At 41.7% G+C, this 26,619-nt stretch overlaps 1 protein-coding gene across 1 annotated transcript in view; it reads left to right on the top strand.

Annotated features, from left to right (window-relative positions):
* Window positions 1-3,830: 3,830 nt before the first annotated feature.
* The window catches only part of USP10 (ubiquitin specific peptidase 10), a 47,385-nt gene continuing 24,596 nt past the window's right edge, over window positions 3,831-26,619 (top strand). Inside the window, exons 1-3 of the mRNA XM_039558230.1 lie at window positions 3,831-3,936; window positions 23,539-23,607; window positions 26,526-26,571. Coding sequence (XP_039414164.1) covers window positions 3,916-3,936; window positions 23,539-23,607; window positions 26,526-26,571 — 136 coding nt within the window. The 5' untranslated portion in view covers window positions 3,831-3,915. The remainder of the gene's footprint in view (window positions 3,937-23,538; window positions 23,608-26,525; window positions 26,572-26,619) is intronic.

The raw sequence follows: 26,619 nt of genomic DNA, 5'->3' as shown, positions 1-26,619 counted from the left end.
CTTGGTGATACGTCTTAGCAAAGCTCTGACCAGTAAGACAAAGAAAAAAAGGTGGTGTGACAAGACAGCTTTAAATATTATTTTATTTCAGCTTCTTGAGCTATTTCAGTTCTCATGAATGTAATAATGCTCTAGATGCTAATTATTCCTTCATGAACTTATGGCTTTATGATGTCTTAGGGATCAGGTCAGGGCAGACAGAGAGGTTCTGTCAGTGCACTGTGCGAGTCAAAACACAGCTCAGCTACTCACAGCTTCCTCCTCCTTCCTGGTAACTCCACATAGGGAGGGACACAGCCCAGTCACGGGGTTGTTGATGCTTGCTACACGCATTTTTTAATTCCTCCTGGAACTCGGAGTTGCTTTGGGAAAAAGTATACTTCTGTTTTTATGATGATGGGTTTGCTGACAGAACATGAGGGGAAGGTGAGATGGAGACTTGGTGGTTCTTTTGAGGCTCCAGAACTGAAAGAGATGATTGAACGAGAAGAGAGAAGACTTATACTTAAGATAAGGATGAATAAGTCACAATTAATTAGCCAGAAGTTCTGCATAGATAATTGAAACACTGAGTCAAGCACCCACATAATCTACTAAAGGCTTGTCCACACTTTGAATCTGTTTCAGGTTGGCTTGAACTAGTCCATGCTTAAGTTTTATACATCAACAAATTTGTTACAAATTTCCAGCAAATTTTGGAATATGGAGTTTGAAGTCAGGTTTGTACTAACCCATTTTTTGAACTAAATAGCTGCTGTTTGTGTCCTGTGGTGCCTGGCTCGTGGTTCCCACCTGCAGAACACATTACCTGCCATGCTGCTCTCTGGTTCCCTTTGCCCACTCCCACTGCCCACTGCTGGCCTGGGATATTTAGGGCTCAGAAAGTTGAAAAAATATTACCAAGGTTGATAATTCTACAATCTCTGATGCTGACCTAGAGCTGGCTGATACTGTACTGCAAACTTAAACATCCTATTTTTACTATGAGCCAACTGGCCCTTCCTGAGATCCAGCCAGGGAAGGTGTCTGCTGCTGGCAAATACTTTACGTAGGCAAAGCCCTTATTGGACCTAGAAACTGTTGGGATAAAGGTTCTGCATCTCTGAAGAAAAAGTCTTGGGATGTCCTGAAACTCTTGACACCAGGGGGAAGCCCTACAAGGATAGCAATAGACCTGCCACAGTCATCAACCTGTTCCTGCAGTGCAGCAGGAAGGTATTTCCTCTGTCCCTAAAAAAGTAGATGTGAGGGTCCTGAGTGCTTCAACTCCCCAAAAGTCATCCTCAGAAGTGCTCAGAAGTCATGTGTACACATCTCCCGGGCGCTGTCATGAGCACAGATCTCATGACCCAGTGAAATCACATGGAGTCCCCGGCACTTTGCATTTCCAGCAGGGTAAGAGCAATTACAGCAGCACCTGGGAGGCAGATACCATGGGAGTGGTTTATCCAGCTCCTGGGCTGCTGTCAGACTATCCTTTAATTCCACAGACTCATCGGTTGTTGATAAATTCACATGTTGTTAGTAATTATTCCATGAATCTTGAGAACATGGATACACAGAAAGTGTATCCATTGTTATTTTTTTTAATTTGGAAAAGCAACTTGTTGTTTTGCAGGGATAATTCACAGCCACTGGCATAAAAGATGGAAGAAAACACAACTGATTTATGCAATGAAGGCAGTAATGAAATAACAGGCCACTAAAACAGGCAAAAATTAATAAAACAGAACTGAGGTGGAAACTTTCCAGCGGGTAAGTTTCATCAAAGCATGGCATTACAAAAAAAACCCCTTAGGTTATTAGGAAATATGATGGTAAAATGTTAACAGACTTTATAATTAAACTATACAAAGATGGGATAAAATTGAACATGTTTTAAATGTTGCTGAATGAGACAGTGACATCCTTTCTCAGTTTTCACCCTCAGCTCTGGGTTTTAACAGTTTTGGTATTTGAATTTTTTGCTTTCCAGGCTGAAGACACTGTGCTCATTTGTATTTTGAAACAGTCAGTTTACTTAGGCAGCATTGTGGGCAGAAGGGAATTTTGCCTTCAACCAGACGAGCTACGTAAGGGTTTTCACTCCATTATTTACCTTGTAAATTAGACTCCCGAGGGGAGAGGGGCTTTCAGACGTTTGAAATGCTGTATGCAAAAAGCCTGAACATTTGTCTCCCTTTTTTGTTTCTCCCTTTTAATATTAACCAGCCATTTTCACTGCTGGTTCTCTGCCTCAGGAGAGCACAGCAACACTTGCGAGAGACAAAAGCGAGGGAGCGGCAGCTGGGTGTGTCAGCTGGAAGGGTAAAAGACTGATAGAGAAAATCATTTACTGTCATCAGCACACAGTAAGTGTTGCACTTCACAGAACAGGAGGGACATGTCCTTGTCGTGGAGACGGGGATGAATCTTCTCCCCACTTTCTGTGAACAGCCAAAGACACAAAGTTCTTGTGTTCTCTTCCTTTTCTTCCCTTCAGCTTTCTCACTGATATAAAGTTGTGTCTACCACTTGCTTCCCAGCCGAAGTAGACTTTTGCAGGCCTTCGTCGTTTTTTAAGGAAAAAAATATGGAGTAAATTAGAGATTATTTTGATGGATTCTTGCCTGGGGGTTTCAGTATTGTTATGACTCAATCCACTCAAAATCATGAGATTGGCTTAGTCATTCTTTTTTTTTTTTTTTTTTTTTTTTTTTCCCCCAGATACAAACCCTGAACCCATTCCCACCCTGCTTATTTGGGACAGAGGTGGCACAGATTTGGTCTGGCATCATCTGGGCACACAGCCTTCCTTACCTGTCACCTGCCAGAGTGGCCCTTGGCATGTGGCCTTTTACAGATGAAATTTGGACATTAGGAGGAATTTCTTCACAGAAAGAGTGACTAAACATTGGAACAGGCTGCCCAGGGAGGTGGTGGAATTACCATCCCTGGAGGTGTCCAATGACTTGATGTGGCACTCAGTGCTCTGATCTGGCTGACAAGGTAGGGATTGGTCATAGGTTGGACTCGATGGTCTTGGAAGGCTTTTCCAACTTAATTAAGGAATCACAGAATTATTTGGGTTGGACAGGATCTCTTGAGATCACCCAGTCCAACGACCTCGCCAAGGCAGGGACATCTGGAGCAGGTGACACAGGAACGTGGCCAGGTGGGGTTGGAATGTCTCCCTCACAGGAGACTCTATGCCCTCCCTGGGAAGCTATTCCAGTGCTCTGCCACCCTCAACGAACAGAAATTCTTCCTCATGTTGAGGTGAAACTTCTCGTGTTTTAGTTTACGGCCATCGCTGCTTGTCCTGTTGTTGAGCCCCATGGAAAAGGGTCTGGCACCATCCTGGCACGGAGTGCCCAGAGAAGCTGTGGCTGCCCCATCCCTGGAAGTGTCCAAGGCCAGGCTGGACTGGCCTTGGAGCAACGTGGTGTAGCGGAACGTGTCCCTGCCGATGGCAGGGGCTGGAACTGGATGATGTTTACGCTCCCTTCCAACCCAACCCACTCCATGATTCTGTGATCCCTTTGGCGCCCACCCTGGCGATATTTCATACGCATTAACGAGATCCCCTCTCAGCCTTCTCTTCTCTAGACTAAAAACGCCACGCTCCCTCAGCCTTTCACACGCGAGATACCCGGCGAGGTGCTCCGGGGAAGTTTTTTGGGATCCCCGCCCGCCTTCCCGCCGGGGGCCGCCCGCTCCCCTCACGGAGGCGGAGCCCCCGCCCGCCCTTTTCCCTCGGCGCCCTCAGCTCCCGCCCCGTGCGCGCGCAGCGGGCGGGCGGGGACGGCGCATGCGCGGTGCGGCGCGCGCCCGCCCGCCCGGCCCGGCTGGTGCGTGCGAGGGAGAAGATGGCGGCGGCGGGGGCGGCGGCGTGAGGGGCCGGGACTGCCGAGCTCCCCGGGGACGCGGGGCGCCATGGCCCTGCACGGCGCGCAGGTACCGCCCGGGCCCGCGGGCACCCCCGCGGCACCGCGCCCGGACCCCGCCGGGCTCCCGGCGGCGGGCGGGCCCCGGGGTGGGGGGGGAGCGTGGTGGCCGAGAGTAGGCCCAGGGTGATTGTGCACGTTCATTGAATGTGCTGAGGGCGGCGGGGCGGCCTCGCTGCCCGCGGGGACGGCGGATCCGGCGCTCCCGGGGCGGAATTCCCATCCCGGAGGGGTCCGGAGTGCGGGGGGTCGGCTCCGCGCCGGTGTCGGTGTCACCACGCCGGGGCCCGGGGTGGGGGGTGTCGGTGCTGAGCCCCCGCCCGAGGGTGGCTCGGAGAGAGCCCATCGCTCCGGCTGCTCTTTTTTATTTTTTGGAGGGTGGGAGAGGCAGAAACGATTCTATAACGAGAAGGGAATAAGGAGATTTGTAAACTAATCCTCCCCCCCTCCCCCCCGCCCAAACACTCGATAAACCCCGGCGCATCGGGGTGCAAAGGGCTGAGTGTTGCAAGATCGCCGTGCACGGGGATGCGTGTGTGGATTCCCTGTATCCCACTGGCTGAACCAGGCGGGAGATTTGTGCACGGAGTGGAAAAAAAACTGCAGTCGTGGTGGTTTTTCGCTGGAAGTTTACAGCTCGGTTCCTGGGCTAATCCAGTGTGTGCTTAGAGCGAATGATTGAGTGGGTTCGCTTCGCTATTTCTTTCCCTTAAGGTTTTTCTCTCAAAGGGCTTGAAAGCAGGAATGTCAGGAAAAGCGTGTGGAGCACTGAAGTGTTTTATTTGCAAGACTTAGAGCAACTTTGTTGTTAGCAAATAATAAAGTTTTGAAAACTATGGTGGCGTTAAACATGATTTTGTTAAAGATCCGTGCCGTCTGTCATAGAAAATACATTTCATAAATTGTAAGTCATTTCGGACAAGGTGATGCTTTATTATGATTTCTGGGGGTTTTGTTTTTTGGGGTTTTTTTTTCTGAATGAAATTAAGTTACACATCAAATGAAGTTGTGCACTGGTGGCACTGACACTGATTTTTCCATAAAAAAAAGTTTGTTATCGGTGAAAACTATACCGACTTTTTTGTCCAGCTTGATTTATTTATGTTTGAGAGAAAAACGTGAATGATTTTGTTACTGTGGGTGTTCTTAAGGCAATTGCAGTGTCTGGAGTTTGTTTCAAATTTAAGAATAATTTAAAAATTTTATATCCTTCAAGTTTTATTTCAAAGTGAAGGAACCTCGCTTGCTTTTGGACCTTTTTTTACTGTCCCAGTGAATGATTTTTGGAATGCAGGTATGTCAGAAGGATTCACTGTCCAGCTCAAGAGTTGTTTCACTCCCTGCTTTCTCCCCCCTCAGAGCTCAGGAGTGCATGTGGTCAGTTTGATAAGTTTAAGGTTTGCAATGCAGCTTTCTTCATGATTTAGAAGAGTTAAGGACGTGTTTTGGTCTGTACATCATTATATTGGTGTACTTTTAAACAAAACAAAGTTAAGATGATGATTTAATTTATGGCGAAGTGCTGCATAGCTGAAATTAAAACTGGGCTGTAAATTCATCTTTAGTAGCAACTTGAGCATAGACTATTTTAAATCATCCCCCTCTATAGGTAGGGGTGGATTTTTAGGTCTCGAGAGGCTGCTCCTTAAATTATAATATATTACTTGTATTATATAGTTTGTATATCATTTGGAATATATATAATTTAGAAGCACATTTGTAAGATATTGTTTAGCTAGTGATTTGTTCATGTTATTAAACTCAGCCTATTTTTGTGTTTTGGGGTTTTTTTTTTAATTCAACCAGTTTATTGAGATGCTCTCTGGGGTTTATGTGAATATGTCTTCCAGAACAGTGTGGTGCTATGATGCTGAATTAAGGTAACAATGTTTTGGACTCTTTTGGGTGAAAAGCCTGAAGATAAGTTAAGGGATGCAGTTTTAGGTGTAGGTGTTTCCTTTTTGTTTTAGGGTGGTAGTGTTGCAGATCACTAGAAAAAAATAAGAAAGTTTTGATGAAAGTTGTCTGTTGCACAAGATAAATAAGATTTTTGAGTCCTTACGTTTGTGTCATGATGCAGAGGTAGACTAAAGTGTGTTGTTCCTTCATATCTCTAATTTGGCTGCACTGTCATTGAGGCATTTTTTTGTCATGCAGGGGAAAAAACATCTTCAGGAAAATCCTGCTGCTCCTCCAGCTAAAACGCAGATTTCTGCCAGTGGATGGATTCATGGAATAGTGGGCAGAAATATTTCATCAGTCAGTTTGCACATTGTGACAAATGAATCCCGAAACACCATCATATTGAATATTTCCAAAGGGACGTTGATTTTGGGTGGCCATCTCGCCAGCGAGCGCAGGATTGTTTGATATCAGAGTTTAGATATTGCTGGTCGTTTGTACCTCTATTCCATGTCACTATTTCATAATCATCTCATGAGAGATTTAAGTGCTGCTGTCATTCTGCTGGGCATGTGCTGACTGTATTCACAATCTGTACTTTTTTTAAGGTGAGCTAGAAGTAAACCTGCTGTGTCGCTCCATGACACTAAAGATGCTAAGCTGATCTGGTTAAAACCACTTGTTATCAAGGACATCTACAAATCTCTTAAAAAAAAAAAAAAAGCTTAAAAATTATTTCCCTGTTTGGAAAGAATAAAACTCTGTAGGAGCTGTATAAACAGTTGTTTTAGCCACTTTTTCTGTTGTTTTTCATAGAAGGAATTAATACAGATGCATCGTTTGTAAATCCTGTGAAAACAAGTTAAGCAGAAGAAAGGATACCATAGCAGAATGAATCATTTATGCTTGTTTTGTTCTTTCACCATTACTGTGGTGTCAGATGAACTCGGTGCCATTTTAAATGTACCACGTTTCCCCCAAACCCAGCTGAAGTGAAAACCAGGCAAGTTTGAGCTCAGAAAAAAAAGCTGAACAAGCTCCTAGGCTGCTCATCCTCACCCAGGTTGTGTCTGGCCTGGCAACCAGAAGAACTGGAACTCAGAACATGGCATGCAACCTGACTCCCTGAAATACTGCACTGCAAACTGCCTCTTTTATGGCCAGCTTGGAGGGCTGCTCCCTGGCAGGGTGTAGTTTGGTGTTTCCTTAAGCCAGGGCTCTTTCTAGAAGACAAAAAAAAAAAAAAAGCAGCAGTCTGCAGGCATTTGTGCTGTGCTGTCTTTGCAGTGCATTGCCTGATGTTTGTGGTGATTAGGAAATCGATGTCTCAAAAATAATATCAAAAAAAAAGGTTGTTACGCAGCTGGATAAGTTTCTTGTGCACATATGTGTGATGTTGGAGTGTCCTCATGGGCAGAAAGAAGTGTTTGGGGATGGGGCAGTTGGATTTTGTCAGGTTTGTGAAATTCACTGAAGATACAGGGGACACCCTGAACACAAAAGGTGGCCGTGGAAAAGGGCTGCTGGGGACTAAAATTGGTTCTAAAATTGGAATTGGAGGGACGTGTGTGAGTGCACCATCTTGCTGCAGCTGCTCAGTTGCTGTCCCATGTTTTAAAGGGCTGAAGAAGCTGGATTTGTCTCTTCCCTCTTCTTTTTCATTGCTCAGAAGGGTCTGGGTTCATCTTTTGCCCATGGAGTGAGTAGTTATTCCAGGTTTCCGTGATCTTGGGAATTCAGGCTGCAGCTGAAACTGGGAGTTTCAGTAGCCAGAAGGGATCATTTGCCTTTCTAAAACGTGAATGGTGAATCCACACAGAGTAAAGTGGGTGAATGTGGGTTGGTTGACTTAAAAAAAGGAAGTCTGGGAAAACTGACATGGAACTTAAATTTGGAACTATATGGCAGCATGCAAATAGGCTAAAACCCACAGGTTTTGTGAATCACTGCTATTTATTCTGTGCATTCTAGACTATAGCACTGATCTGGAGACTTCTTAGAATGGATCCAGCCATTTACCTATTAATAAATCCAGTTTCTGTAGGCAGTTGCTCAGACATACTGGTCTTTCCATTCATGTAGCTGTTAAAATACTTGTGAAGTTAAGTGGGGTTTTGTTTATAGGTAAACTGAGCAGTCTCGTTTCTGTTTAGTGATCGACACACAACATGCTGTGTCGTACAACACTGCCAAATCTGTTATAATAGAAGTTGCTGGCCTTGGGCCATTGGATTATAGTCATTTGTCACTCTAATGCCATTTCAGCAATGTAGATGTTCATTTCCAAAGAATTAAACATGCTGGAACTGCGGTTTTTCTTCTTGATGGAAGTGTTTTATGTGTGATCATTAAACATACAACTGGGGATTAGGGAACAAAGGGTTATGCTTCATGCTGAAAAAAGTGTGTGTGTGTACATATGTGTGTGTTTGTATATTCAGACATTCCATAATAGAATAGTCTGATATTTTAAAATTGAGGTTCTAAACCCTATTTTTGATTTATGAAATTGTAACATACACATTTCAGATTGTTTTAAGTATTTCCAATAATGGGGCTGTGTTGGTTATTTTTAAAACACTTAAAAGGATTCTGTTTTGTTAGTGCTCATGTTAATATATTCATTAATGCTTTAATAGAGTAAAACTTTGAAGTACATTAGACTTTTCATTTTGTATTTGACTCTCTAATACCTAATTTATTTCCAGATGTTCTTGATATTTTAAATACGTCTAAGAACTTTTCTGCCTTGTTTAACAGCATAAGATTTATTGATGTTCAGTGTGTGCTACAAGGTCTGTTTTTCTTCACCTGTAGTTAGGCAGGAGGAAGATTAAATCACAGTAGCCCTAATAAAGTGTTTGTGTAAGGCTCCTTTGAATCGTACACCTTGTGAAAAAGCGTGTGTTCTTAAAATCAGGAAAGGCTTGTTGAGATTCTGTGGTAGTCACCAGTGTTAGTGCCATAGGAAAGAAATGCGCAGGAGCACTTTGGGGAATTGCTGCTTGTAGTATTGTATGTGAATTCATATCATGGATGGAAGCTTTAAAAGAAGCATTGTATGTTATTTGCATTGGAATTATAGTAGGAAAGAAAGGGGTATAGATGAGCTCCTATCGAGGGTAATGTTAACACAAACTGGAAAACCACTTAGCCACTGGAAAAATACAAAATGGAAAACCATTTCAGATCACTTTCAGGGATCTGAAATTTTTTTTACTTTGTTAAAAAAGTAAATACCCCAAGTGAGTCTCAGCTTTGAGGTGGAAGAGAAAAAGGCACGATCTGTAAGAAACTGTAAAGAAGAGAATGTCTCTAAAGGTTGTGTGAAAAGATGCATTTAAAAAACCATGCAAGAAAGTAGGTCTTCTTCAAAGAATTCTGTGTATGAAAGACTACTTATTTTGTTTGAACTACACTGAGCAGACCAGCAGAAATGGCTGAGTTATTCCCTCAGTGCACTGGGCATCATGTTTTTTCATACAGCATTTAGAGCCTGCTGTAGTGATCCACAGATTTCCTGCCTCATTTTTCCCCGTGAATGTTGCAGGCTGGTGATGGCTTTGCCACTGTAACTCAAAATACAGAAGTCGTGTATCATTCATACAAAGAAGTGAAGGCTTCTGGTGTGAAAATGTTTTGTCTTGTTGGAGTGGGATGCCTTTGTAGGTACTATAGCAACCTTTTACTAATAGGCAAGATACTGATAATCCCTTGAATTCTTGGTGCAAGCATTAGGCTGGATGGAGAGTGAAATTGAAAAAGTTTGGTTAATTTGTTTAATGGTAGGGGCAGGCAATTAGGTTAGTGGTATTCAAATAATGGTTTTGGACCATGTTACTTAGGGGAGAGTATTTGGTTCAAAATTAGGCTGGTGCATAGTGTAGGATGGCCTTGTCATTTTAAATATGAGTAGATAGGGTAAAAAGGAGAGGGGAGTCAAGCAGAAAGAAAAAGAGCCATTGTCAGCACAGGTAACAGCTGAATTGCAAAAAGAATCGAGTTCTCTTGAGTTCCAGTCTACTTAGTCTGTCCATTAAATCTTACGGGTTCTAATAATAGCTAGCTGACCAAAGAAAGTAAGAAATAGCACTCTGATGTCCTCACAGCATGGAAAACCTCACTTTCTGTTCTGCTGCCTTTGGGATACAAAACCACAACTGTTAGAAAATGTCTGTGGAGCACTGTAGTTAATTGATACAAAGTTGGAAAAAAAAGTCAAAGACAACTTATTGAGGCAATTTCCACTTATTTAGGCAGTGCTCACTTCTCAGCTAAGGGCTGTGACCGTAGACCATTGCCCTCAACAAGAAGTTTAAGCTTCCACATTTCACACCTAGTGAGAAGACAACAACAAAAAAGGGTTTATACAGTTTGTGTGCTTTCAGAGCAGGCAAGAATGAAATACATAAAATTGTCATCCTGGCATTGCAAGCAACAGAAAATGTAAGTGAAGCAGAATCAGAAGTGTGAAAGAGGAGCAGTCAGCTTTCAGAGCAGAAGAAATAAAGCTGTTGAGTTTGCTCCTGTCAACAGGTTTGTGGTCTCAGTCTCTTGAACTTCATCGTCGTCCAGACACTGCACTGGGCTGTGGTGGTCACTGGGCTGTGGTGGTCACTCTTGTTGCTATGAGTCCAGGAAGAAGATGCTGCCATGGTGTTTCAGGTACTGCCACTGCTCTGAGTTTTCTGAATTGGTCAGGATAAAGGCAATGGATGTGTATTACACTTAGCACTAACGATTGTCACATTAAGGCAAATATGATTTTCTGGTTTGGTGTAATCACGTCCTTAAAATAGAGATTTCCCCAAGTTCTCATCAGTATTGAGCCCTGCAATGATGTGGTAGAGCAGTTGTGCACGTTTTTTCCCTTTTGCTTTGTTGCTGTTGGCAGTGGTGAGTACCAGGGGTTGCAGCTGGGTCAGAGGGATCCCTCCTGCCCCACAGCAGTGCTCCAGTGGGGGCTGAGCTGTGTGGCCTGGGTGTTTTGATGGTAGTGTGGCTTCATAGTTGTAGTTAAAAAAGAGAAGCTAAGAGCAAATGTGTTTTTTAACCGTTTGGTTTGCAAACCAGTTTTTTTTCTAAGTTTATTTTGTGACAGCTTAAAATAAAAAGCGCTTCTAATTAGTGAAGAACTGCTCATTGGTCAGGTCTGAGTGTCCAGCACATCCAGTGTGTTTACTGAGTAGCCAGCAATATTTGATAATGGCAGACATCACTAATGTGAAACTTAAATCAGTTTGTATTTTCTAGTTCAGTTTGTGTTTTCTGTCTTATTTGCAAAACAGCTATTTTGAACAATTGTGTGAGTAACTCATTGCTTTACTGAATGTCATTATGATTTTCAAGATCTTTTAATTAGATTTCGAACCAAAAGAGGCAATGTACAGCCCCATTAGAAGCATATTCTTCCAAAAGCTGCCTAAATTGGTGTTGTTTGAAAATGGAAAGTGTTATAGGTTCAGAGTGTGAAGAAGTGTGAGGGTTGAGGGTGTGGTTTCATGGTTGTTGCTCAACCTTGTCTGCATTGTGGGCCAGATAACAATTTGATAGTACTTCTGTGGGGGTCTCTAAAGCCATGGATGGATGGGGGAGAGGAGAGAAGGAGGTGCTGGAGTTGCAGAAGAGCTGGTGGAGCTGTGGGGTGGGAGCAGGGACGTTGCAGACCGAGCTGCTCCTGCCCTTGTCCCTGCACTGAGGAAGCTGAAGAGCCAGTGCAGAGCTGCATTTGCTCCCTGCTGGGTGTTGATATTCCTGTTCAGAGACGCCTGGATGAGCAGGCCAAGGAAGTGGTGACTCAACTCCTGCCTGCATGGAGGGTACATGAGCTATGAGTGTACTCTGATCTCTGAGCATTGGGGGCTTTACCAGTTCCTCAGTATATTCTGGTTTAATTCCTTTTTCACCTTCAGAAAGCAAAAGAATTTCAGTATCTTTGAGACTGTAAATGTGTCGGGTAATATCTGGAGTGCTGTGCTGTGCATTCTGTTCATTCATATGTGCAAAAGAATTCTGCATGCTAACAGAAGATCTTGTACAAGGAAAGACATAAAGTAGCAGCATTATCAGTGTTAGTCTTTTGAAATGAGCTGCTTAAAAAAAAGTCTTAAAATTGTCAAAGCTTTCTTGCAATGTATCTACTGCCCTACTCATACCCAATTTTTAATGCTGTCGCTTAAAAATATGAGTGTTTAATATGCTTAGTGTTTGGGGTGTGGTGGCAGCAGTGTATTAATCTGTGCATTTGTTTTAACAGTTATGTTGCATCTATGTAATATTGTTTTGCAGATACTTAAGCTCTAAAACTGTCTCAGGAGGCGGTGGCATCTGTGTGGTGTCCCAATTTTCATTTTAACTTGCAAACCCCTTTGAAATACAACGTTGCTGTCACGAGCTTTGCCAGATCCTCACAGGTTTCTGCCTGCCATACATTGGGCTGATAGAGGAGGTGGATGGCTGAGAATTTCCTGAGAATCAGAACATGGGATGGTGTCCTCATGGGACATCCCCCATCCATGTGTGTCACCTGGTGAAGTCCTAGAAGGGGCTGGAGTTCCTGCAGGAGAAAACACAGTAAGAACCTCTGCAGAACTATTACTCTCAAACTTCAGCTGATACAGAACTTAAAATATTGGAGACTTCATTATGTAGTGGTAGTTGTGTTTCTTTTCTGTGATCCCCATGAGTCATTTACCAATCATTGTATTTTTCACATATTCTCTGGTTTATTTTTGGCTGTTTCTCTATGAGATAACCCATTTTTGGCAGGTCACAGCTCACAGAGGGGAAAGTCTCATTCTTCTTTGTTCCTGGCCACTTGTATATTTTGTTTGACACTGGTTCCTCACTTGCCTTAACACTCCTTCCACCAGTGGAAAAGTAAATTAAGAAGTCATCTGGGACATTTTTTTCTCAGTTTGACTGTAATCACCTCTCTGATCATTCAGCATGTGGAGAAGAGGTGAGATTGTGAATCCAGCAAAATGTTGTAAGCATTCAGCCCTTCAAAAATTTAGGGTTGAAATGTGAAGTTAGGCCATCAAAAGAGGCATATGAGTCCTGGGTAGGTGGGCTTAGCTGCTTTCCAAAAGTGCTAATCTGTACTCTTTGTCAGGATGGAGTCCAGATAGCTAATTTTTGCCTCACCTAATCTTAGCCATCTTAAATCCTGCCCTGAGTAATTGCTTGTGAAAAGCACTGTGTGGGTGACTCGTCTGCTGAGGTGCTGTTAGTGATAAATTTTAGTTTTCTACAGTGTTTAGCTACAGTAATTCAGAGGCTATGCATTCTTTTCCCACTTTTCTTTATATTCCACTGTGCTTTCCCGCTTGCTTGACAAATAGGAACAGCAATCTCCTCATACCCAGGGTGGAATTGTTCTCTGGGATAGGTCTGTATTGATCCTTGGAGGTATTTGTCCTCTGAAGATGAGAGTAGTGGAAATAAGCAAAGAAAATACCAAACATACACAGACTAGTGAGAATCAAATGAGGATACAAGCAGTCTGAATTTTTGTGCAGCTTTGCTTTTGATTGCTATATTTTGGAAGTATAATTTTTAGTATAATTTTCATACATTAAATAATAGGGGGCCATCCAGAATGTCGGCTGCTGTATCTGCAAGGTTGGCACCTTCACCTGCATGGGAAGGGCACTCACTGTTGAGGCACATGGAGCAGCTCACAGGAGAGGGAGTGTGAGATACAAACTGCTGTAACTGAGTTAAAGAGGTTCCTCACAACAGTAGAAGGATTACGTGACTCCAGAATTTTGGGTGATAGTTCAGCTGTTGGAGGGGAGAGTGGTCTGGCAGGCACAAAACCCAGTCTCAATTTCTTTTTTTCTCCTTTGCTGTCTCCACCAATAAACCTTCAGATCCTCTGTCAGTGCTTCATCTAACTCTTGTTCCTCATCTTTGGCCTCATCAAACCAATTGTAATATTCTTGAACTATTTAAAACGTGCCCATATTTAATCTGTTTCATTTCTTAAAACTCAGGTTCTTTCACTTTTTATTCCTAGAGCTCTACTTCTGTTTTTTTCTTTTTAATAACCTCATCCAAGTCCAGATCTATTAAGTTTTCATTCTTTAAACCATGGATTTGAAGGATAAAAGCAGTCTGTGAGGTAAATCCAGGTATAGTAAGAACGGAAGAAAGGCTTCGCTCTGTCAGGGCAGTGCCAAGCAGCTCTGCAGTTCATGAAACATTCCAGGAAAGCTGGTCTTTGTTCCAGCAGCCCAGAGCATCCTGTGTGGCCAGGGTAGGAATGTGCTGGCTCCTGGATACTGCAGACTGTGGGGATGGTAGGGAAGATGCATGTGCTGGTTTTCCACCTGGAGGAACTTAGAGGAGCTTGTGGAAAATAATCCTTCAGGATCTTAGCTGCTAGAATAGCTGCTAAATAAAGATTTTGTAAACCACAGAAAAAGGTGGATTTATGCAGCGTACCTGGAAGTTTGGTGGACAGCTGTGAGGTGTTCCAAGGCAATTTGGTATTTAATGTGGCCAAAGCTGTGTTCTCCAAATGCAGAACTGACTTTACCACTTGTGTTCTTAGAAGTTCATCCCACTCTAGGTGTCTGCCACTGAAGGTCGCAGCCCTAATGATTTTAGTTTGGCAGAGGAAAAAAAAAAAGGGCCAGCACCAAGGGTTTTCTGCTGGGAAGTATTAGATAAAATTACTAAGGGATTGTTTTGCCTGCCCCACCTGTAATAAAATAGTAGTTAAACTGGCTGTGTTCTTGAGAACTTTATGTTCCAACTTCTCTCTCCTCAGAGTTTGTCATGCAGTAGTAAATCAGAATAATGCAAGTCTTAATTATTTTTGTACTTCATTGTAGCGAGAGTTTCCAATTTGCACATAGACTCAATAACTAGTTCAGTGCAAGAGGAGCCTGCAGAGCTTGAAGTAAATGTGTTTGCTGAATTATGAGCAACCAGCCTGGAGCTGGTGTTTTCAAACTTTTAGAAAGGGTGTGAAGATAGAGCCTTGGCCAGAGGTGTTGTACCAACCACTGTGCTTGAATTCAGAACTGAGGAAGGACCAGTTTCCCCATTTGGGAAGTATTTATTTTTCATTTGATATTTGTGAGGACTGCCAGCTTGGAGATTATGATAGGAAAGTATTTTTGTTTGGCTTGTATTTAAATTTAACATTGCAAGAAAACAGATCGGAAAATGTTACTACTTATCTTTATCACAGGCAGATGTTCTGTGGGTTTGTAGTGGTGGTGGAAAGGTGTCAGAAATTCCTTCTTTTACTCTCCAAAGAGCCAAGAGTTGATGTAATCACCTCTCACAATTCAGTTACCTTCCCTCTTGCTCTTGCGTGGAATGCACTTTCCAGGTATTCCTGCTGTGGTCCCAGAATGCTTGCTCTTCATTGTAGCTCTTGTTTACAACATGTATGTTCCTACCTTAGGTCCCAGGGGAAGGTGCAGGGAAGGCATTTTCTTAACACCTGATGGTGTGTCATAGGATGCAAATTAAAAGTTGTATAGAAAATGTGAATACAGTTCTCCTGTCAGGGACCACTGCTTTATGATCATATACAAATGCTGCAGTTACATTGCCCTCCTTGTGCTGTGATTATTTACAGAATAAGATGGTGCCTGTTTTGGTGGGCTTTTTCTTTGTTGTTTTGTGGAACAGAAAAATACCATCTGAGGAAAATCTTAAATGTGAAGCAGCAGAGGTTTTCTGCTGGTGCAGTTCTGGATATGGGAAGATAGGGAACAGCTAAAGGGAACTTTCTGGAACAGCTCTCTCAGAAATGCAGTGCTGTCTGTGTAAGATGGGTTGGTTTTTATTCTTCCACTCCCTTTTTTCTCCCCCCTGCTAACTATACTGACCATTTTAATAGACAACTTCCTTGGGCTGGATGCACTTTGTGGCGGCTGCTGTTTGAAATAGAGGAGTGCCAACAGGCACCTCATTATTGGAAATAGAATGGGGAGTGTACATAAACAGAACTTGTTTGGGTGTAAGAAATTGGCTCGTCTTTTGGCAGGGTTTTGTATGGTTATTGTTCAGTTTGTTGCTCTGACTTGAAATACGTTATATAATTGATAAAAAGAGCACAACCTGCTCTGCTTTTGTGAATATTTGAGTTACAATATTCAGGATAAACTGCTGAGATCCATGTTGTGCCTCCTTTATTACATCAGGCTGTAGGGGCCATTTGGTCATGAAACCTGTCCTTCCAGTAATGTAAGAGTCACAACTGTACTTCCCTACTAGCCAGAGATCTGGCTTTTCCTCTGAGCAGAAAATGACTTTTTGAGGATGATAATTCTTTTTTTTTTTTTTTCATGAAGGAATAAAACCCCTCAGATTAATTAATGTGAAATGTGTAGAAAATCTGTAACTTCCTTCAGCTGTAAGAATTCTGTAATAACATCCAAAAAAGACCTGAACTGGGGAAAAAAAAAAAAAAGGGAAGGTTCAGTCATGCACTATATTTTTGAGCCTTTGATAGCTTAAATGGTGGGCAGGAGGAGTTGGCACTGACTCATGGGGCTTAGGTGACCTACATTTACCTAGCTCTGATCTTTTTCCAGGCACTATGAAGATGTGTTAATGTTCTAGCTTTGAGCTGCAGGCTATTGATAAAGGACTGGCAGCTTCGCTAAGAGTTTGCTTCTGTTTTGTTTCATTTTCAACTGTTAAAAGTTTTGATATGAAACTGCTCCACCTTAAAGTACGGCTTCATTTCCATACATTTGTGTTTATAAAAGTTAGCTTTATTTTTTCATAAGGAGGATATATTATGCTTTGCCTAAAAATACTACTATTTAGGCTGTGGTACAACTGTAAATACATGGCCAGTGGTTTTCATACCTCCTGGTTATGGGATGCTGGTTGTAAATTCAAAATCTTAAAAAAAACCCCCACGTTTGCTGTTGGGGCTCCGTTTCACAATTTTGTCTGTGCTTTTTAAAGCATTTTAGTAATAAGTTTCTTGAGATTCGGGAGTTTGTAAAACCTTGTTGTCTCCAATTAAGTAATCATCTGTGTACTAAGACTTGATGAATTTCAGCTCAGAGGAAAGGACAACCTGAGGGAAGGCTGCTTTTTCCTACATTTTCCATATGAAAGCTGATAAACCCTGAGATACTGGGAGAGAAGTAAGGGGTGAGGAAGCGATGCCTTGTTTGCTGCGGGGATGACTAATGGGAGAGTGTTTTCTCTGCTAATAAAACCCGAGTGCAGTCATATGCATGTGCCCTTTTTTCCTTGCCAGAAAACACACTTCAGTCTGAATGCTTCCTTTTCCTCCTCTACTCCAGTCTGTCCCAGAGCTGTAAGAATAAGTCCACTTTGTAGGAGTAGCTCGGTGGGCAAGATTATATATATAATAGATATATGTATAGCTTAGGGTATGCATCAGCTATTCCATCATTTCAGTTCAAATGTGAACTAGTTTGGCGTGTTCGACCTTCTGCTTAGATGTTTAGTGGTGGCAAGGAATAATCCAGCTGTAAAAGCTGTATTTTTAACTCCTTTATGGAAAAGCAGTTGAAGTGGGAGTATTTGCAGCTTCAACTAATTTGACTGAAGATCTGAAGCTGCTGGGTGGTAGATGAAAGCCGCGTTAGTGCTTTCTGAAAGCCGAAGTTGACGCTTCATTTTCCTGGCTTTCTTGTAGCACAGGTGATCCCAGGATGATGATGCATCAGCAGTGCTATTTCTACCCATTTTTCTAGGACAAGCAGCTGTGGAACACGTACTCATCCTCCTTTTATTCCTCTAGGACAGTGTTCGTGCTGCTAGACAGGAACACCAGTGGAGATTTCATTACAAGCGGTGGGGTGACATTAGCATTCAGTTTTTAAAGTGGTTAGGGGGACCACAGCAAAAACCAGTCAGCATGGGGAGAGCTTGCAGGTCAAGTATTTTAACCCTTTGGGGTCTTTTTCCCTCTCCTTGGAATTAGTTCTGTTGCTGCTGCTTTTATCTGTATAGTTAAGATGCTGCTTGGTCAGTTATTACACAAATATAGAAGTACTTTTACTTTCATTCCTGAGTAGTAGAAAACATTTTTTGTGTAATGTGTTTGGTTAATTCCTTTTCTGTAATTTGTGTTAAAATCTAGCTGCAGTTAATACCTTGAAGATGTAAAGGGGATGGTATTGATGAAATGATTTATTCCAAGTGCTGTAGAATCTGCTGGAGTGAGCTGGATGTTACACTGCTGTAATCACATTGGAGAGATTAAGTTAGAAACTGATTCAAGTTTTGTTGTGGCTGGAAACACCAGCAACTGACAATCAGCAGGATTTGGGATTTGCTCTAAGGAAGGTGTTTAACATGAGTATTTTTGTAGAGAGAATTAATGTTGGGGAGCAGGGACTTGATACAGGGGACTTGATTCCTTGCAGCATGTCAGACTGAACATGGAAATTGGTGACAGAGGCTAAGGAGTGAGTTGGAAACACTGCACCAGCTTTAATAGTCCATCCATTCAATATTCCTGACTTGTATTATAGAAAAAATACATTGCAAATATGTTACACTTTTAGGAACTTTCTCATCTGCGGAGTATTTGTGTAATATTCTAGTCTTAAAATTTTAACTGGAAGGAGAGAGTACAGATGCAGTTCTTTTGTTATCCTCTCTTCAGTAACACAGGAGGCAGTTCAGAGCTACAGTTTTAACTGGTTCTTTCAGTTATTTTTAAGAATTTAGTTGTTTGGGGGTTTTTGTAGTCCCAAGAGTTGTATGACAGTATTTTACATTCAGTGCCCAAACTTCAATTGCAAAATCTTGATAGGTGGAAGTAAGGCAAAGAAATTAAACTTGAAGTACTGGAACACGCATGTTACCAGCAGCTTCATGAGAAAATATACCATTTTAGAATTGCATAAAATATGTTTAATTTTGCAATTTTTTCTTTAGTTAATGTGCTGGTTGTTAGTGTTAGTATTCGAAGGGAAAGATTTTAGGTATGTCCTGTCTGAAACTACCTCATTTTTAAGGTTTATTCAAGCATTGTTAGTTTTATTTTCATCCTTGGTTTCATACATGTGACATCTGCAAGAAGAGATTCACATTTGAAAACTCCCAGAAGTTCAGAACTTGTGTATGTTGAAACCAGTATTTAAAAAAGCAGAGTGGAAAGCAGCCCTTGTGAATAATTGTCTCTTTTAAGTGATTGATTATGAAACCTCAATATGGAAGATACCGGATGGAAAATACATAAATACTTGATTGTGCAGTGTAAGCAAAGTATTTTATTATGTTGGTGTGTGTTTACTCACATCAGTTAAATCTTGGTAATTGTAGTGTGTTTGTTAACATTGTACATCTCTGGCAAATGGTCAGTTTGGGTTACAGTTGAGAATTGCAGAATGGAAGAGATCCATCAGTATGTTTTGGGTTTGGTGGTGTTTTTCCATTCCAAAGGAGAACTTTGGTAGCACTGACAAGGAAGTGGAAAGGTAGCAGAGGTAGAGCTGTCCTGTGTATCCCCCCTCTCCAAGAATTCCACAAAGCCTCATTCTTTCCACACACCCCTGCCTCCCCCCAGAGGTTATTATTTTCCATCTGTTTTTTTATACAGTTGCAAGTGGAAGGTCATTGGGATTTGTTTGATACTGTTCTGATACTGCTCTTAGTTTGTGACAGAAATCAAGCTCTCCAGGCTGAGGTGTCCTAAGGGAGCCTTGAGCACACTCAGTGCAGGGTCAGTGATGGCTCTGCAGAGTTAAATCATCTGGGGAGGAGTGCATGTGAAATACGTGCTCCCAAAAACGCCAGAGGAACGATTCCTTCGCAGGAGCCAGGACAGACAGCTCTTACATAGGTTGTGGAGAGGGTTTGAGAAGGAGAGGGAGGGCAGATGGGACTGAATTAAGCCTCTTAGGGATTAGGTATCTTTAAAAGTAAGTCTGGGGGTATTGTTACATTCAGAAATTTTCAAAACTTTCTCCCAATGTTCTTTTCAGATTTTCTTCCAAATTCAGTCTTGGTGTGAGACTGGATCTCCTAAGCTTTATTCCTGCTCTCCTGTGAGTGAACACTGACACCATTGACTAGTGTTTAACATGCTTTTCAAGCAGCTGCGTTTTTGTTTGAGGCTATAAATCAAAGTCAATTTTTGAAATCAGGAATTGAATGTTAAACAGTGTCGGAGAAAGCTTGATTTTTGTTCTTTTTTTATTTTGTCTTAACAAGAAATTTGTAGAGAGGTATTAATTAAACTTCAGCTTTCCATGGATAATGTTTTTTAATATTTTGGGGTTGTATGTTGCCAGATCCCCTGAGTTTCTGTGTTATTGATAGGAATAGGCCTGGCTGTTGCTGCCTGGGCCAGGTGAGCTCTGTGCTCATGTGCAGTGCCCAACCTTCGCTCAGGGAGCTGTGCAGTTGCTGGTGCAGGTGAAAGGCTGTTGCTGCCTTGGCACAGCAGTGATGGTGCAGGACAAGCAGCTTATCTCAGGCACAGCACAATCTCTCACCTGCTCCAGGGCTGACCCTGGGCTTTCTGTGTCTGACTCCCACTTCTCCTTGGAGCTTGTGAAGTCCGTCTATTATCCCTGATTGGGACCTTAAAGTAGTGTGACGTACAGGATCAGAGACTGAGACAGCGTGGGGCAGGTTAGTTGGGCATTAAAGGCATCGGTTTGATGTAGTTGTAATGGGTGTGTGTTTCTTGCACACTTGAAAATACTAAAATTGGAATTGAAATCATCTGAAATGGGTTTCGCCAAGCTTTGATACGTGCTGATGTATCTCTGCCATGTGTTAAAATGTTATTTATAGAGTGGGGGAGAAATTAATGCTGGTCGTGAGTAGCTTGGTAAGTTGTGTAAGTAATTTAATTAAATGTTTGATGTTCCAAGTATTAGATTTTATTTGTCAGTTTGGAGAAAAAAGGCAACTTTGGGAATTTTGAGATTAGGTGGAGTAATTTTGAGGGTGCAAGCTGGGACCCCAAAAGCTCATGCTGATAATGAGGTTATTCTTGTAAGGGTGTGCTACTTTTTATGAAATCCTAGTCTTCTCTTGCTTAAAATTTCTTATTGGGCATTTCAGGTGCAGGAAAACCTTCTAAATTTGAATTAATGGTGGAGGGTAAGTACTGCAGTAATGCTGATGCTGTTTCAGAGCTCCAGCAATTATTTTCTTACGCAGGTTACTTGTAGAGTGCCAGGTACACTGATTCCTTGGGCTGGATGCATGGATGGGATGGGTGGATGGACAGCAGGCAGGGAGTTACAGTGTCTTTCAAATTACTTAAAATACATTGGTTTTTTCCCCTCTGAATCTTTTGTTTTTTGGTAGGGATTGTTATACTTGCCAAGGGATGTGATATCACAGTTCTTTTTCACTTGAATGCGTAGCTGTGTCTCGAAAAGGGTAGAAAATTCTGTCCAGCTTGCAGAAATTATTTCTGGAGAGATGAGGCTGACTGGAGGCAGAGGAGGTTGGTTAAACTGGGCAGGTTTAATGTCATTGGTCCTATGGCCTCAGGTTTGTTTTGGAACAGTATTTTTCTCAGTTACTGTGCAGAGATCTTTTAACTGGTGACTTAATGAAGATGTGAGGCATTGGTAAATAAAAACAAATAAATCAGATAAAATTCAGTTTATTTCAAGCCCAGATGGGATGGGTTTTTTGAGCTTTAGTCTGACTAGGACTAGATGTTGGTAAATATTTAAAGTCTTGTTTTAAATTATGCAGGAAGAGTTGCAAAGACACAAATTTCTCTATATGAATACACCATTAAAACAGTTCATTAAAGTGGTGTTAATGATCACTTTGTTCAGTTTTTTGTCTTGTGTTTCCTCATTAAAAAAGAACCTCAGAAAGAAGTACCAGGCCTGTGATACTTCGCTTTAAAATGTTGTTAAATGAAGTGACTGTATTATATTATTGCATGAAGGAATTAGGGTTGGATTTATGTAACTTTTAATAGACTACACTTGAGATTGTTTTGTTCTGTTGCATGACTGCATCAAAAATACCTCTTAAAACATAATTTAGTGATGAGTCAGCAAGTGGTTTTCTTAGGTTTGTTTTTGGAATATGATGAGGTCTAGTTCATGTGCTGCTGAATAAAAATGCCTTGGTTATATTGAGAGCATAAACCAAGCCCGAGTCCTGTGCCAAGAACTGTGAAGCCACTCGGGTACAATTTAGGGATCTGTTGGGTTTGGGGTGTTGGATTCTCCCTTGGTGGGCAGCAGTTGGCTGTGGGAAGAGTTTTTGAAGCATTAAATGTTTAACTGTTCTTCACCCTTTGAATCACAGATGTTCCAGTTTGTTTTGACTGATAGGGCTGTTTGTAGTCTAAACTAGATTACATTACTGTTTTTAAAAACCCTGAAGGCCATTAAAATGGGCACACACTGCCACGTGTAAAAGTGATGTGTGATGAATCACTTTTTGTGTAAGAAAACTATGATTTGTAATTGCTGTGGAATTTGGCTTTCAGTTAAGCTTCGAAATTTCTGAATGTAGATGGCTGTGAGTCGTGTAGACATCAAGTTCCATTGCAATAAACGACCTAAAACTCTGAAAAAAGTCCCGTGATTGGGTTACTGTGTGTGCAGTGTGTGGCGGCAGCCTGCGCTTCAGAAGAGATGATTTCCCAGATTTTAGGAATTCTTTTCTCTGGCTCAACTCCCACTCTGGTTTGTTGTATCTTGATACAGCCAAGCTGAGGATTTACCACGAGCAAGACTTAACTCTGCTGAAAAAGCTTTTCTGGTGGGAGGGTGGAGGAGAGCAAAGAATTGTGCAGAATGACCTTGGGAGAACACGGAGATAAATGGGAGTGGGGACTGTGATGTTCTGGGCCAGACTGACCTGCTTTCATCCACAGCACTTCTGACTAGTGACTCCTAAAGTCAATATCCTTCCACATGCCAAGAGTGGCGTTTTTCAGTCCTCTTTGTCTGTTTTGTCAGTTTATTCAGCTCCTTGTTCAACTTCTTTTTGTCCTAATATCTCTGCCCTGAACGTTTGGGTGCTATTCAGTCAATTACAGCTGGAGGTGGAAGTTTATAGAAACTTCCAGGTGCTGTGAAATGCCAACAGGTCAGGCCTTTTTATTGGGAATCTTTTATTTTCTGTAAATTAAATATAAACTCTCACTTTAGTGTAATTTTCTTTGTGGTCTTGTTAGATACTTTTTTTCAGAGAGTGTCTAGATGCAAAATACCTGAAAAGCTGCAGAAAGATGGGGAAAGATGTTTTGTCTTAGGTTTGTTATGGAGAGTTCCTGGAATAACAAAATCATGATATTTAGAGTTTCTAGGCAGTTTCAGTTCTGTGCTTGACCTCTCAGGGACGGTAACTCATCAGTTTAGCAGAACTCTGAAGACGTAATTCTTGGGTTATTTTCTGTTGTGAGGGGTGTCTTTAGAAGGCAAACCAGCCTCTGTGTGGGGCTTGTACGAACTGGTGCAACTCCTCACCCTGCATGATGATTTTAAATTGGTCACAGGATGAGGAGCAGTTTGTGATCACCTCCAATGGGAATTTGAAGGAAAATGCTTTGTATACAGTTTCAGAGCTTAAAGTTCTTTGCTAAAGATGTAGGAAGGAACCAAGATGGGAGTTGGGCTGCAAACAGGTAGAGTTTCTGACTCCCAGCACATGGGTCTTTCTAAATTCTAGTATCTTAATGGATTTTAATATGAATTTATTAATTGTATTGAATATAAATAGTCCTTTAACAAAGATCCTTCTCTTTTATTTTTAGTATATTTTTGGGGAGTTCAGCCCTGATGAATTTAATCAGTTCTTTGTGACTCCACGATGCTCTGTTGAGGTAAGATCTACTTTAAACTTGTTTTAGAAATAACATTTGAAAGCTCCATCTCTTGTGTGCATTTGAAATACAACAATACACACACTTCTTTATCATTCACTTGGCTTTCTAATTTACAAACTGAAAATATTATTCAGTAGTCTTCATTCCATGTATGTGGATATTAAGTAAATTTTTAGATATAAATTAATGATTCCACCTTCTGGTTGTCATCTTTAAGAGCTGGAGCAGCTGACAGTAGTGGTAGGATGTTGACAATGAGTTTTCCAGCCCTATACCTCAGCTTTGGTGGAGTTTTTTTGAGGGGTAGATACTGAGAACTTGCCCAGCAGAGTTCTTGATTGTAAAGTGGGCTTTTAAGTCTTGGGAGTCTTTTGAAGCACAGGGATTCTTAATATTTTGGCCAGGTGAAGCACTGCTAAGCCTCAGAGCTGTGCTCGCAAGGAAGGATGTATGTGAGGTCTGAGAAGTGCATCAATAATGAACTAATCAGAGTGATGGAGAGAACCACAGAGTGGAAACAGTTGTCTTTGTGTGTTCGAGTTCATGACCCACTCACATAGTGTTGTAGGCTCTTATTCTCTGTAGTTCTTGGTAGAGAATGATGAAACCATTTTCCTTTGTAGGGAAGAGTTTTATCCCATTGTCCTAATCTCCAGACTTGAAAAATAATTTTCCTCTGGGTCAATTTCCATGTATTTCCTCCAGACATTTCCATTCAAACATTTCAGTCATGCTTCCATCCTGCCCTCTCAACATAAAGGAAACTAACACTCGAGCTGTAGATGGGGAAATCCTTTTGTCACAGTTTACAAACCATTGTTAATGTGACTTAGCTTCCTGTAGCTTAATTTTCCAAGGATAATTAGTGTAATAAACTGCTGAACAATGAAAGGGCACGAAGGGAATGGGGTGGGGTAGGGAGTGAGGGAAGTTCAGTAAGGAAAAAGAGCATTTCTGCCCTTTTAGGGGGAGAGCTGTGTCTCTGGTCTGTGGGAAACAGAAGAGATCTTTAGGTAATACTTGGTAGCTGTGATGATCTTGCTGTTTTCCCACCATAAATGCAGTCACAGCGGTGGGACATTTTCATCCCATGAAATGTCACCTGAAGTGCCCCCCATCAGCTGTTCCAACACTCACCTTGGGGAAGATGAAAATCATATCTTGACTTCTGCAAAGCTGTTCTCTAAGTATGAACCTGCAGCATCTGAACCAGTGTGACTTCATTTTCTGTCTCAGTGTACCACTTACTGGTTGGCTGTCAAAACAAAGAGCTCTTAAACGATGTTCCTTAAGTTTGTCCTTGATCTGGTTCAGTTCAACGTTTTAATTACCTGGATGGTGAAATAAAAATGATGCTTATTAGTTTTGCACTAATTGGTGTAAAAAATTGGTTTGAAAAAGGCAGGGTGAAATTCAAGAAGGACGAGACAGAGATGATAATGCTGCAGTGGTGTTTGACACACATCGTGTTGGGGACAGTCCTGGCATGTGCTGGTGTCCCTCTGAGGTCCCTTAACCACAGACCCAAGGGAGTAGTTAAAGCTAAAGATTGTCTAAAAATGTCCCTTTTACATGTGACATTTGTGACACATGTTCTGTCTCATACCTGTTGGCTGAGATGGTTCACATGACCCTGCTGTACAGAACAAGTCAGCTGGGCAAAGGTGCTTTTGATTAATCAGATATGTAGGGGACCAAGAGGCTGACTACTTTTTAAAAAATCTTTCTATTTTCTGAAGGTCTTTGATTGGGATAAAACCAAGAATTGCAAGGTTTATCATAAACTGTTTGTTATAGACATTAAGAGCTCTAAAATTAGATTGAGCCTGTGTTCAAAATTAATATGGATAGTAGGTTCTGGAGCTTGACCCACTGATTCTCATTGTTGACTTGAAAAGATGATATATTAAGATGTATTGAGGTTCATAAACCTCATGGATTTACAGCATGTGTGCTTTTTATATACTTTTGCAATGGAATTTCAGGAACATTTTTCTTGCCGCTTCTGATGCACTGGTGTCTGCAGTGCATTAAGAAGGCAATGTGTAAGTATCTGCAGCTTTAGAGAACTGAAAACTTCAATAAAGAAATCCTTTATTTGTTACACCATTGAATTACTATTTAGAATAGCACTGTAAAGCTGCACTGTCCCCTCAGTGTTCCATCTCCCACTGCAGAACTAGTTCCATGTTCTCCAGGGAGCTGCTGGAATGCAGTGTGGCAATGGCTGCCAGTTCCTGCAGGCACAGGAGAAGCTTTCAGCTGCTGAGGAGGTTTAGGGGCAGGTGGGGGGAATGGGGGTTAGAAACTGCCCACGTGTGGTTACACCATAGCAAGGATTCTGTCAACCCCTGAGTCCATAAAGTGATGCCACTGTTTGGACGAGATGTATTTACAAACTCTGTGCTGTGAGTACGTTATGCTTAGACTGATCAATGTGTTCCAGAATCCACCTTAGCTGAAACGTTTCAAGGACCACACTGGAGCAGGTTGAGAGTCAAAAGGTTTAGGTGTGATTGTTGGCTGTGCAAAAGTTTGTTTCATCATTTCACAATTTGGTCTATCCTCAGTTTTTGTATAGAAAGAGGATATGTTCCTCATCCTAAAATCGGGGTGAGTTGATGAAGAAAGATCCTGATGCTGGGAGGTGAATTGCTTGAGAGGTTGGTGAGCCTGTAGTGTGTAACCAAGATAATCTTTATCTTTCAGTACAATGTGGTAATCTGCAAGGACAGCTGAAGCTGCAGTGTGGGATTTGATAAATATAGAAGCATGAGTTCAAGGCATCCTCTCCGAAAATCAAATCTCAATTATGATGTTATTTTTAAAGGATTCAGATGTTTCAAATGAAACTGATATCAGATGTTCATAGATTTGCTTTGCCTTTAAATAAGTTTCATTTCTTTTTTGTACAGCTCCCCCCATACAATGAAACAGTTTCATGTGGTATTAAATCCACAGGTAAGTTTCATGATGGTAAGAAATCAAGATTTTTTTTTTTAAACTTCA

The sequence above is a fragment of the Corvus cornix genome, chromosome 11 (assembly GCF_000738735.6).
Source record: "Corvus cornix cornix isolate S_Up_H32 chromosome 11, ASM73873v5, whole genome shotgun sequence".
NCBI classification, from domain to species: Eukaryota; Metazoa; Chordata; class Aves; order Passeriformes; family Corvidae; genus Corvus; species Corvus cornix.
The sequence above is the reverse complement of the archived record's forward strand: the minus strand, read 5'-3'. Positions and strand labels throughout refer to the sequence as shown.